Genomic DNA, 12813 nt, shown 5'->3' with positions numbered 1-12813 from the left:
CAACTCATTTTTGTTGTTGTTGAATGAAGGGATAGAGCCTGAAACTGAGCCCAAATCCTCCGGATTCCAAATTCCCCCCAAGCCAAGTTCACCTCTAAGTTGAACCGCTGAGGGCCCGGGCCTGGGAGAGGATGGAGGCTACCGGCCTTTCTAGAGCCCAGCCTCCTGGGATGACGGGGCTCCCGGGACCACCCTGGGCTCGGTTTCTCCGCACAGCCCGTCCCAGGATCCCGGTTTTCTCTCCAAGGTGGGAGTTGTGTCTTCCCTCGGAGGAGCGACGCCGGAACTTCCAGGGGAAGAGCAGGAATTTTTGAAATCCAGGCCCGGCCGAGCAGTAATTGGCACCTTGGCGGCCGCCAGCGGAATCGCCCGGCCCTAAATCACGGCCGCGGCCACGCCTCCCGGCGGCGGGGCTGGGAAAGCGGCGCTCCCGGCGGGGGCGGATCCCGGGCGCGCGGAAGGAGGACCGGCCGCCGCTGCAGGTGCCGCGGAAATGCCTGCCCCGCCGCCCGCCTTTGAAGTCGGCCCGCCCCCCGCCCGGCTCGAGCCCCGCTGCAAGCTGCACGCCCCGGGGGAGTCCCTGCCGGGGATCGTCACGCCGAGTCCATCCGGATTCCCGGGATTCGTGGAAAGGCGGCCGAGTGGGGCGGGGGCGCTTCTCTTGGCGAGCTCCGGCCATTTGGCCGGAGAGTGTGACCTCAGAATTACTCATTTGGAGCCCAGAGTGTGCAGGGAAAGGGTCGGGAGTGGGGACCCGGCCTGGAGAAGGAGGACACTCGGGAAGGAGAAGCCAGAACTGTTTTAGCGAAGGGGTGCAAGGGCAGCCCCGCTCCCAGCATCAGACATCTTGAGCCCTTGGGACATTTTCTTTGCTTTCCTTAACCTCCCTTTCCTGTGGATTTGAGGATTCATGGTAGGGGGCCGGCAGAGAAATTTGTGGTTCCATCTCATTTCTTCCCTTGCTGATTTTCTATGACTATTTTATTTTTAAGGCCCCCCGCAGTCTACTGACATGAGGTTTTGTTTTGTTTTGTTTTTCTCCCTCCATCCAAAGTATCGGTGGGGATGTTCTAAGGCTAATGTGCAAGAAGCAAATTGTGTGTAGTCAAAATTATCTCTGAAAAAGACTTAACCTTAAATAAGGTATTATGTATACAATCCTGAAGTCAGTTCTCCTTAAGCAAGGTAAAACTGAATAACCACTGGACCAGATTCTGAAAGAGTGAATACGCATATATATATTTCTGAGCATTTGAACCACTTTGCTTTTAACACAGAATTTTGTATTCAGTAGATGTGGGGTGAGGTCCCAGAAGTTAGACTGCTGCTGCCATTACAGCCACATTTGAGAACACAGCTTTGATAACTTCCAAATTTCCCTGAGGTCGGTGGAGGATTCCTAGGCATTCTTTTTGGCTGCAAGGATTGCTGCTGCTGCTAAGTCATTTCAGTCGTGTCCGACTCTGTGCGACCCCATAGACGGCAGCCCACCAGGCTCCCCCATCCCTGGGATTCTCCAGGCAAGAACACTGGAGTGGGCTGCCATTTCCTTCTCCAATGCAGGAAAGTGAAAAGTGAAAGTGAAGTCGATCAGTGTTGTCCGCCTCTTAGAGACCCCGTGGACTGCAGCCTACCAGGCTCCTCCGTCCATGGGATTTTCCAGGCAAAAGTACTGGAGTGGGGTGCCATTGCCTTCTCCAGCTGCAAGGATTACGTCCCTCTATTTTAATACAGAATTTCTATATATTTAATGCACATGTTCGTGGCTGTCAACACATGTGACAGTCTGTAGCACTGGGCCTGGTATTTGGTGCATGTTCAATAAATGTTCACTGGATTTGAATACAGAGGTTGTTTGATCAGACCACTGTGAAATTTCCAGAGTTTTGCAAATATTTTAATATCAGGGAGGCACCACTTATTCAACATTCAGTAATCATTTCTTTGGACCTACCCTGTACCAGGCAGTGTGCTAGGAACTGGGAATACAGAAGTCACCTGGATACAGATGCAACATGAACATTAAATTACAATATGTAGATAACGAACAAAGACCTATTGCACAGCACAAGGAACTATACTCAATATCTTACAATAACCTATGCTGCTGCTGCTGCTGCTAAGTCGCTTCAGTTGTGTCCGACTCTGTCCGACCCCATAGACGGCAGCCCACCAGGCTCTCCCGTCCCTGGGATTCTCCAGGCAAGAACACTGGAGTGGGTTGCCATTTCCTTCTCCAATGCCTGAAAGTGAAAAGTGAAAGTGAAGTCGCTCAGTCGTGTCCGACTCTTAGTGACCCCATGGACTGCAGCCCACCAGGCTCCTCCGTCCATGGGATTTTCCAGGCAAGAGTACTGGAGTGGGGTGCCATTGCCTTCTCCGATAATAACCTATAAGAGAAGATAATCTGAAAAAGTGTGTGTGTGTGTGTGTGTGTGTGTGTATATATATATATATATATATATGAATCACTATGCTGTATACCTGAAACACATTGTAAATCAACTATCAACTATACTTCAATAAAAAATTAACTTAAAAAATAAGGGAAAAAAGTGCAATGAAAAGAAGTGAAAAATGTAAATGTGTTAGTTGCTCAATTGTGTCTGACTCTTTGTGACCCCATGGACTGTAGCCAGCCTAGCTTCTCTGTCCATGGGATTCTCTAGGCTACAATACTGGAATGGGTAGACATTCCCTTATCCAGGTGATCTTCCTGACCCAGGACTGAACCCGGGTCTTCTGCATTTCGAGCAGATTCTTTACAGTCTGAGCCATCAGGGAATTAAAAAAAATAATAGGAAGGGGAAAATGGACATGTTCTGCCAAATTCTAAGATGGGGTAATGCACAGAAGTGAAGGGTTCAGGGCAGGCTTCCCAGAGAAGGAAAGATTCGCAAGCAGTGGAGGCTGGTGACCAACTGCAGGCCGCTGAACTGTGTCCAGAACTCCGGTAGAGAGAGGCCTTTCCAGCACCTGCACCAAGGCTGCTTTGGGCTGTTCTTGGGTCCCCTCAGGCTACTTCTGACTCCCCTGCCCAGCTCACCTGCAGTCCACGGTCAGACTGGCAGGTAGTCACTGGCCTGTCACCTCTGCTCTCTGGTGCTCCCCCTGGGGTCCAGCAGCCATCAGTTCAGCTGGGGACACAGAATTAGCCAAGGAGATTCCCAGGCAGCGAATCTCAGCCCAGGAGGCAGGCACAGCTGGGCGCCCTGGATTGCTCCTAGCTTCCAGCCCATATTCTCTACCTTTCCCCTGCTTGTCTCTCTTCATTTGGAGGTTCCTCCCCCTTCCCACTTTTCTCTGTATCCGTCACTTTTTTTTTCCACAGGTGGTTGAAACTATTTGACTATCTCAATGACTTGTTTCAAAGGGCAGAGGCAAGGCCTCTATCACCTACAGGTGGTCAGTGGGGGCTGCTGGTTGGGAAGCCCAGAATGCAGGCCCAGCCTAGAGCGGTTAAAAGCCTGGTCTCCAAATAGGAACCACACTGGCTGATTTGAAATCTGAGCTTGGCAGCAGCTTAGTCCTTTGACTTGGGGCAAATAATTTCATACTTTCAGAGTCTCAGTTTCCAGTCTGTAAAATGGGTATTATTATAATAATAGAGCCATCTGTACAGGATTGCTATGAGACTAAGTTAAGGTATGTTAAAAAATACACTTAATACCATGCCTGTCTATAGTATGCATTCATATGTCCAACTGTGCCCTTGAAGGGGGAAGTTTTGGAAGGAGCTGTTGGCTGGGGGTGGTTGGGGAGGGAAAAGTCTCCCTGCCTTGCCAACAAACCACCCCTCCCTGGCTCTTCTGGGACTGAAAGGTCCACCTGCTGCTTCCTGATCTGTCTGCCTTTGAGCCCTGGGGCCAGGCTTTTCTGAGGGGCTAGGCAAGACCGCTGAGCTGGAAAGTGGTTCAGCTCTCTCTAGAGTGGCCTTGGGGGGCTAAGGGACACAGGATAGGGTGGGAGCAGAGGTGGCTGTGGAATGTGACTCTCGGGAACCATTCTGTCTGGGCTGTGACCTTTTTCCCTGCCTCCCACACTGACCCATGAGACCCTGGATGCACCCATGACACCTGTGGCCATGCTTAGGGCCAAATCCTGCTTGAGGTCTGCATTTCTCTACGATTCTATGTGTGTTTTGAGGACAATGGGAGACCACTGAATCTAGAGGACCAAACATCCAGTTCTAGCTGCTTTCATTCACTTTTAAATTTCACAGATACTTCAGGTTTGGGGAATAGAGAAATACAATGTCCTTAGGGTACTTAGCAGAGAAGGCAATGGCACCCCACTCCAGTACTCTTGCCTGGAAAATCCCATGGGTGGAGGAGCCTGGTGGGCTGCAGTCCATGGGGTCCCTAAGAGTCGGACACGACTGAGCGACTTCACTTTCACTTTTATGCATTGGAGAAGGAAATGGCAACCCACTCCAGTGTTATTGCCTGGAGAATCCCAGGGACAGAGGAGGCTAGTGGGCTGCCGTCTATGGGGTCGCACAGAGTCAGACATGACTGAAGTGACTGAGCAGCAGTAGGGTACTTATAGACTAGTAGGCAACACAGAGAATAAAAGAACAGCCTTATTCTTCTTCTCCAAACAGCAGGTCATAGTTTGAAATAACAGGGTTATTGGTCTGCTCTTTGGCAAGATGGGTGTGAACTCCATACCCATCCCAGCTGATACCACAGTCTTGGCAATTTGGAGGCATCTGGATTGTGAATGGGAATGAGATTGACCTTGGTGATCCATATAACTTCCTTGTGGATGCCTGAAATTCCACTGGGCGGTGGTGGTGGTGGTGGGATCTTTCTCTAGGCTTAAAGCATTATTCTTTTTCTGAGACCCTATGTAAATTTTAAATCCCTGGGGGTGGGGGTGGGTTAACTGAGTTCATAACACAGCAGTGCTATGTCCTGAGACAGAGCTACTCAGTGACTTTGGACTCCAAAAGATGCCCCTGGTGGATACCACAAGGGGAGCCAGTGGACCACAAGACAATCTCCATTACCCTCTGAGTTAGCACTCAGCTCTGCTCTGCCTGCAGAAGAGAGAGCTAAAGAGATGTAAGGGGTGAGTATGTGTGTGCTGTGCTAAGTCACTTCAGTCTTTGCAACGCTATGGACTGTAGCCTGCCAGGCTCCTCTGTCCGTGGGATTCTCCAGGCAAGAACACTGGAGTGGGTTGCCATGCCCTCCTCCAGGGGATCTTCCTGACTCAAGGATCAAACTGCATTTTGAGTTTGATCAAACGGGTCTCCTGCATTGCAGGCAGATTCTTTATCACTAGCACCTCCTGGGAAACCTAGAGGGTGAATAAGGCCCAAGCAAAACTCAAACCGGAATTCCAGCCAGCCTCACTCTGGGAGCTGAAAGAGCCAGAAATTCCAGGTCCATCTTAACTGCAGGGCCCTGTGGTCTCTGATTTGCCCCCTCCCTTATGGCTCCTGCTGGAACAGTCATGCTACCCTCTGTGACAGCCCTGTGGTTGCCCACAGGCCTTGACAAAACTTTCAGGGTTCTTTAAACACACTCAACTACCCCTGGTCCCCTTCTGTGTGCCTATCAGCTCTCCTGCCCGCAGGCCAGATTTGGCACTCAGGGCGAAGAATGTGGACCCCAGCCACCCCAGAGAGGCCTTGGAGTGAAGCCGGGCCAGGTCTCCCCGTGGCTGGAGCACTGCCCTGGGCGTGTCCTGCTGCCCGCCTGGCCCCTTCCTACAAGAATCTGCATGCTTCGTCCCTCTGGGTTCCTCACTCACCAACCTACCTGGAGGCAGGTCATAAAGCAGGAGGAGGGAGATGGATGGATGAGGAGGGCGGAGAGCCACGTGGTGCCATAAAGCCCCAGCTAGAGAGGGCCTGTCCCGGAGTGTCCAGGCTGTAGGAGTGCACGCTCAGAAGGCGGACTGTCAGCCTTGGGAGCCGGAGCCGGGGCAGCGAGGCCCGGGAGGAGGCCATGCATCGAGGCGCGCCAGGACCAGGCCTCAGGGGCCTGAAGGGGGCTGAGGGCTCTCCTCAAGACTTGGGGAACTCTTGCCTGGAAGCCGAGAGGGATTTTGGGGTGCTGAGAGAGAACGGCGGCCCCCGAGGCCTGGGCGAGGCGGAGGAGGTCGCCGGAAGTAGAAAACGCAGCCGGCCTGTGCGGTCCAAGGCGCGACGCATGGCTGCTAACGTGCGCGAGCGCAGGCGCATCCTCGACTACAATGAGGCCTTCAACGCGCTGCGCCGCGCGCTGCGGCACGACCTGGGCGGAAAGAGGCTCTCCAAGATCGCCACGCTGCGCAGGGCCATCCACCGCATCGCCGCGCTGTCCCTCGTGCTACGCGCCAGCCCCGCGCCCCGCTGGCCCTGCGGGCACCAGGAGTGCCACAGGCAGGCCGCGCGCGCCGGGGACGCTGGGGACCTGGGCTCCAGCCCGCCGGCGCCGCCGCCGCCCGCCGGGCCCTTCGCGCCGCGCTGCGCCTCGTGCCACCCGCACACGCCCCTGGGACGGCCCAGGGCGGTGGCCGAGGCACTGCCGGGCTGGGCCCAGGCCTCCCCCGGAAGCTGGCGCCGAAGTCTCGGGGCCCCTTCGGCCTGGCCGCGGGGCCTCCTGCGAGCGGGCCCCGGGCTGGGCCACCAACACTCCTGACCGGGCACCGAGCGCACTGAAGGGCCAGGAAGGAGCCAACGGCAGGATGACCACAGAATGGGAAGATTAGAAAGCCATCCCTGGCAGAACTGAATGGGCTGAAGCCTGACGGGAAAGGAGGCGCTTTGTCGGTGGGAAGGAACTCTGGAGACTGGGCCGCACCTCCTAGAACCCCGCGAACCCAGCCAGGAGCCGGATTCTTCTGGGCACTTTCCTTTGGACTTGAACTCTCCTTGGAAAGTGACTTTTGCATCTCGGTGCCTCTGAGTACTATTGTCTCTTGCTTTACAAAAAAAAAAAAAATTTAGGAGAAATGAAGACCTTTGGACAAAGTGGGGGGTTTATGTGGGAGTATGGGTGGTAACTGATGGGGTCGGATGATGCAGCGTGGGTCCCCTCCCCCTGCCTGTGCTGATGCCCCAAGTCTGTGGTCTGGGGGAGGCCATCAGATGCAGCCAAATAAAAAGGAGGAGCTGTCATCTCTGTCTTCTAGCAGGACTCCACGGGGCCCAGGAACCCAGGGTGGCAGGAAGACCCCGAGAGGCTTGGGGCCTCACCCTGGAATGATGGGCCCCTGGCCTGAAGCCCACAGGTAGGTACTAGGAGACATTGGTTCCTGCAAGAGCCCAGGTGTGACTGAGCACTGTGAGGGGCCCTGTGGGAGAGGAAGTTATCTGGAGATGAGGAGCAAGACTGGGAGGCTGACGATGTGGTCAGAACTGCTGTCTGCTGTGAGCTACAGAGAGCATGGCAGTGAGAGCAGACTGTGGGCCAGCCTCAGGGAAGGAAGCTGGGGGCAGGGCCAAGGACTTGGGGGGCATCAGTAAATCCCGCTGGTACCCCAAGCAATGGGCAGATGAGGCTCCCGGGGAAGAGTGGGAGTGTGGACTGTGCCTCTGTGATGAGGGGCAGATTTGGAATCCAGGAAAGTGGGGCCTTGGGCCAAGGCTGCTGCAGAAGTGGGAGGGACAGCTGGCCCCCTTGAGAAGTCTGGACAGCTGCTCTGTCTCTAAGATGAGCACTCCGAGCTCATGTCCGGCCTCACTCATACTGATCCTCACTGACCTTCAACCACAACCTATCGCTGGTGCTGCTCGCTATGAGGACCCAGATATAACAGGGAAAGCCTGAGGGCTTGCTGGTCTCCTTGGAGAGTTGGGGGCAGGGGGAGTTCCACAGCTCAGAATGGGGGACCCCACAGATGCTGGAGAGATGCCCATAGCCTCCCAGGGAGGAGTGAGGGGTCCCCAGAGCACTTGGGATGAGGCTCATCATCCTAATTCTGCAAGTGAGACCCTGGCTGGCACACTTGGCATCTGGTCCCCAGGCCCACAGACCCCAGGGCTCCACATTTCACAGGGCGGGTGGCCAAGTCACAGATCATGAAAAGCCTTAGATTCTGGGGCAGTGGGCTCTTGGGGCCCCACCAGGAGCAAAATGTGGGGCCCTGGCCCCAGGCCTGCCCACTGAGTGTGCCCTGTCAGGGAGAGGCAGTACCATGGTCTGACAGCAGAAAGCAAAGAGCCAGGCTGTCCTGGGATCCAGGCTCTGTTCTGCACTTAATACATGTGTGCCCACTTAACCTCTCTAAGGCTGTGGCGGGGGCGGTGGGGGAGGGGTTCACCTCTGACAGGTGGCTCCACCTCAGGATGGCTGTATTAACCTTCATTCATCAGGCACAGTTTCTGGCAATTAGAAGGTGTTCCACAATTGGTAGTGTTTGCATATTATAATTTTCTGACAGACAAGCCTGGACAGTGCTTCCACCTTGCTTCAGCCTCAGGTTTGTATTCTCTGGAAACATGATAAAAATGACCATCAAGTCCTGCTTTACGGAGTTCCAGGATGAAAAGAAATGAGGGTTTTTCCCTGGCTTGCACGCTTAGCTCTGGAAGGGAAAGGGCGCCCCCTGCAGGTGAAATGGGGAGTGTGCCGCAGACTCTGAAGGCTGAGGATGTGGAAGTACTGTCTCCTTATTTATCAGTTGAGTGACCTTGGCAAATCGTCTAAGGGCTTTGAGCCTAGGTGTTTACATCCGGTATAATGGACTAAATAAGTCCTTATATCATAGGCTGTTCTGCAGACTAAAAATGCATTTAAGGCACTTAGCATGGCGCCTGGCCTACGAAATCACTCACTGCATGAAAGCTATTTAATATTAAGACAAATTCTATTTGTAGAGCTGTTAAATGGAGAGAATGCATGGGACGGTATTTTATAAAGTCTGCAACACATTAGTTATTAACATTGTTTCATCCGGGCTATCTGTTTGAGGGCATACATCTGCATATTTACAAGATGATAAATAAGTATTTGCCTGGCATGTTTACAGAAATGTGTGCTGCTAAGTCTGGTAAGTCACTTCAGTCGTGTCCAACTCTGTGTGACCCCATAGACCTCAGCCCACGAGGCTCCCCCGTCCCTGGGATTCTCCAGGCAAGAACACTGGAGTGGGTTGCCGTTTCCTTCTCCAATGCAGAAAAGTGAAAAGTGAGAGTGAAGTCACTCAGTCGTGTCCGACTCTTAGCGACCCTATGGACTGCAGCCCACCAGGCTCCTCCGTCCATGGGATTTCCCAGGCAAATGTGTAGATATGTGAATTTTTGTGTGTGCATATGAGTATCTATTGACCTAACAGGTACCCCCTCCTCTCCCTGATTTTTTAAAGGGTGCTAGACCAGAATACCTTTAATTATGCGCCTTCCAGGTTTTCTGGCGGAGAAGGCAATGGCACCCCACTTCAGTACTCTTGCCTGGAAAATCCCATGGGCGGAGGAGCCTGGTAGGCTACACTCCATGGGGTCGAGAAGAGTCAGACACGACTGAGCGACTTCACTTTCACTTTTCACTTTCATGCATTGGAGAAGGAAATGGCAACCCACTCCAGTGTTCTTGTCTGGAGAATCCCAGGGACGCGGGAGCCTGGTGGGCTGGGGTCGCACAGAGTCGGACACGACTGAAGCAACTTAGCAGCAGCAGCAGCAGCAGGTTTTCTGGAACCCTTGCTTGAGTTTTTTGTTTGCTTCTTAGAACCGTATCCGTTCTCTAAGATGACTGATTTGCTGTGACAAGAAGCTGCTGCTGCTGCTGCTAAGTCACTTCAGTCGTGTCCAACTCTGTGTGACCCCATGGACGGCAGCCCACCAGGCTCCCCCATCCCTGGGATTCTCCAGGCAAGAACACTGGAGCGGGTTGCCATTTCCTTCTCCAATGCATGAAAGTGAAAAGTGCAAGTGAAGTCGCTCAGTCGTGTCCGACCCTCAGCGACCCCATGGACTGCAGCCTACCAGGCTCCTCCATCCATGGGATTTTCCAGGCAAGAGTACTGGAGTGGGGTGCCATTGCCTTCTCTGGTGAAAAGAAGCTATATCCCTTATTATTAAAGACATGGAAGTTATCAACCAAGACCACATAGGTTTATCCAAATGTAATGGAAAATAGTACAAGGATAGGTATTAAATGAATATAAAAAGGAAAGTTCTGGAAAGAGAAGACACCCACAGAACACAGAGCTGTAAAAATCATGGCCAAAAGATATGAATGACTGATATACCTAAAGACAGAAATTATATATCTATAAGGTTAATCCCAACAGATTACTCAAGTAGTGTTCAAAGGAGAGAGAGAAAGTGTTCACTTCAAAAGGGCAGAGAATAATAACAATTATAGGACTTTTGCATCATGAATGAGACATGCCAGCAAAAGTAAATAACAATCGTAAGACCCAAGTGTTGTCAGAGATGTGGAGAAAGGGGCACATTTACAGAGGCACCCCACTTCAGTACTCTTGCCTGGAAAATCCCATGGACGGAGGAGCCTGGTAGGCTGCAGTCCATGGGGTCGCTAAGAGTTGGGCACGACTTCACTTTCACTTTTCACTTTCATGCATTGGAGAAGGAAATGGCAACCCACTCCAGTGTTCTTGCCTGGAGAATCCCAGGGACGGGGGAGCCTAGTGGGCTGCCGTCTATGGGGTCACACACAGTCAGACACGACTGAAGCGACTTAGCAGCAGCAGCAGCAGCAGCAGTTGTGTATCTGTTCCTTTTTTTGGTAGAGAACAATTTGGCAAAATCACAATAAAAATACCCCAAGGAAGTAATTCAAAAGGAAAAAAAAAATTTTTTTTTAAAAGGAGGTCCCAGTGGCACTGTATCTAACAGTGAAAGGCTTGAAACAATACAGATACTTAACCAGAGAGGCTTGGGCAAAGCAAACTCAGGTATTTGCAACAGGATGCCAACAATGATGAGTAGGGAAAGCAGATCAAACTGGTCTGTGCCTGCTGCTTATAAGTGTGGACCAACAGGTGGGCGCAGGAACCCACCTGGAGAGAATTTGGGGGATGTAAACAGGGTTAATATCCATTCGGCTCTTGATAATTGTCTTTAAAAGTGAGTTTTGTTTGCTTAGGGCACGTTCTAAAGAGGAGTGGGGAAATGTTTTGAGCATAGACAGCAAGGATTCCTTTGGAGGGACTCCGGGTGGCACAGTGGTAAAGAACCCGCCTGCCAATGCAGGATGCATAAGAGACTCGGTTTCGATCCTTGGGTCAGGAAGATCTCCTGGAGGAGGCCATGGCAACCACTCCAGTATTCTTGCCTGGAGAATCCCATGGACAGAGGAGCCTGGTGGGCTCCTGCCATAGGGTCGCAAAGAGTCGGACACAACTGAAGCAACTTAGCACACACATACCTCACTGGATGTGAAACTGGACATCAGGTTTTGCTCACATTTTGCACTCATGTGTGTATGTGTGTGTAGACACCAGAAGACTGCCTGAAGCAGGGGAGCTGGGCCCAGGCAGACCTCAGTGAAAAGTGGAATTTGCTTAATTACGCCTACCCTGTCAGCCCCATAGGGTTTCCGGATACCCAGTGCAATACTGAGGATGAAAAGGCTTGTGGTCACAGTTACAGGGTTTTTCTTTCTTTCTTTCTTTCTTTTTTAACCTCTTCTTGCATTAGGCTCAAACTGACCTCACCTTCTGAGGTTTGTGTCTCTGCCCACTCCAGGCCCACTTTCCATACCATTGTTTCCACCTCGGAATTCTTCAAAGCCCAGGATGCACTCAGGTTGAGGCAGGTAGAGGTGGGTTTAGCAGCTGTGTGGACACCCTCGGCACTTGATTGGTGCCTTTATCTTCCTCTGGTTCCTCCAGTCAGCTGTCACTGTGAGCCAAGCTCATGAAGAGGGAGCTGGGGGCACACCTGCCGGCTCCCCAAGCCTCACAGACCGTCGGGGAGGGGGCACAGAGAAGGGAATGACTTTCTTCAGTTACCTGCAAACATACTAGGGAGCAGGGAGGTCACCCCACAGCAGAACAGAAAGGCCGATACCACCTGTGTAGCTACAGGGGCTTATAGCGCAGACCCCCACCTGGGGCCCACAGGCGTGAGTGAAGGCAGAGTCGGAGGGGGAGCTCAGCGCCTTCCCTTCTAAAGGCTGCTGTGGGCTTAGCTTCTGGCTGCTCTGCAGAAAGTGGGCCCAGGCTTCCCAGATCTTCACGTTGAAAGTCTGGAATCTCCGTTTTTATGTGAAGTGGATTTTTTTTTTTTTAAAACACGTTGCGCACCAAACCCACTTTGCCCAATGAACCTGGCCCATGGGCTTCCAATGAAGACTTCAGTTGAGGGTGGGGGTGGAGGGGAGATCGCACCTGCAGGTGGGTTCAGGACCAGGCTGCAGCCGGAGCAGCTGGCTGCGTTGGGCTCACCAGTCCCGGAGCCCAAACCAGGAGCTCCTTGTCCTCGCCTCTCCCCCTCCTCCCTGGTCCCCACGCTCCTCTCTGGTCCTTCCCCTCATCACCACCAGGCCACTAGATGGCGCCACAAGCCCAGCATCTCACAGTGCAGAGCAAAGCCGGCTCCCTAGTCCGGGAACCCCAGTTTGCCTGATAATCTTGCTACCATGGGTCACCCTGGGGACTTCCTGGCTCTTTCTTGTTTCTTCCAGTTTTTATTAAGTAAAAAAAAAAAAGCTTCCTTATGTCAGGTTTCTTCCATCCTTCAGGCCAGTGCTGCCGGATAGAAATGCAATGCAAGCCATGTTTTAAATTTTCTGGTAGGCATATTAAAAGGAGAAAAGGGACACAGGTGACATTAATTTTTTAAATGTTTATGTAACTCAATATAGCCAAAACATTATCATTTCAATATGTAATGTACATACACTGTGTTAA

General features: G+C 52.4%; 1 protein-coding gene across 1 annotated transcript; it reads left to right on the top strand.

Moving 5' to 3' along the window:
* Positions 1-5891: 5891 nt before the first annotated feature.
* BHLHA9 (basic helix-loop-helix family member a9) lies at positions 5892-6964 on the top strand. Its single transcript, XM_002695708.2, has one exon. The coding sequence runs from the start codon at positions 5958-5960 to the stop codon at positions 6630-6632; it is 675 nt and encodes a 224-aa protein (XP_002695754.1). The 5' UTR covers positions 5892-5957; the 3' UTR covers positions 6633-6964.
* Positions 6965-12813: the final 5849 nt, after the last annotated feature.

Source organism: Bos taurus, chromosome 19 (genome assembly GCF_002263795.3).
Source record: "Bos taurus isolate L1 Dominette 01449 registration number 42190680 breed Hereford chromosome 19, ARS-UCD2.0, whole genome shotgun sequence".
NCBI classification, from domain to species: Eukaryota; Metazoa; Chordata; class Mammalia; order Artiodactyla; family Bovidae; genus Bos; species Bos taurus.
This window is presented reverse-complemented; position numbering and strand designations above follow the sequence as displayed.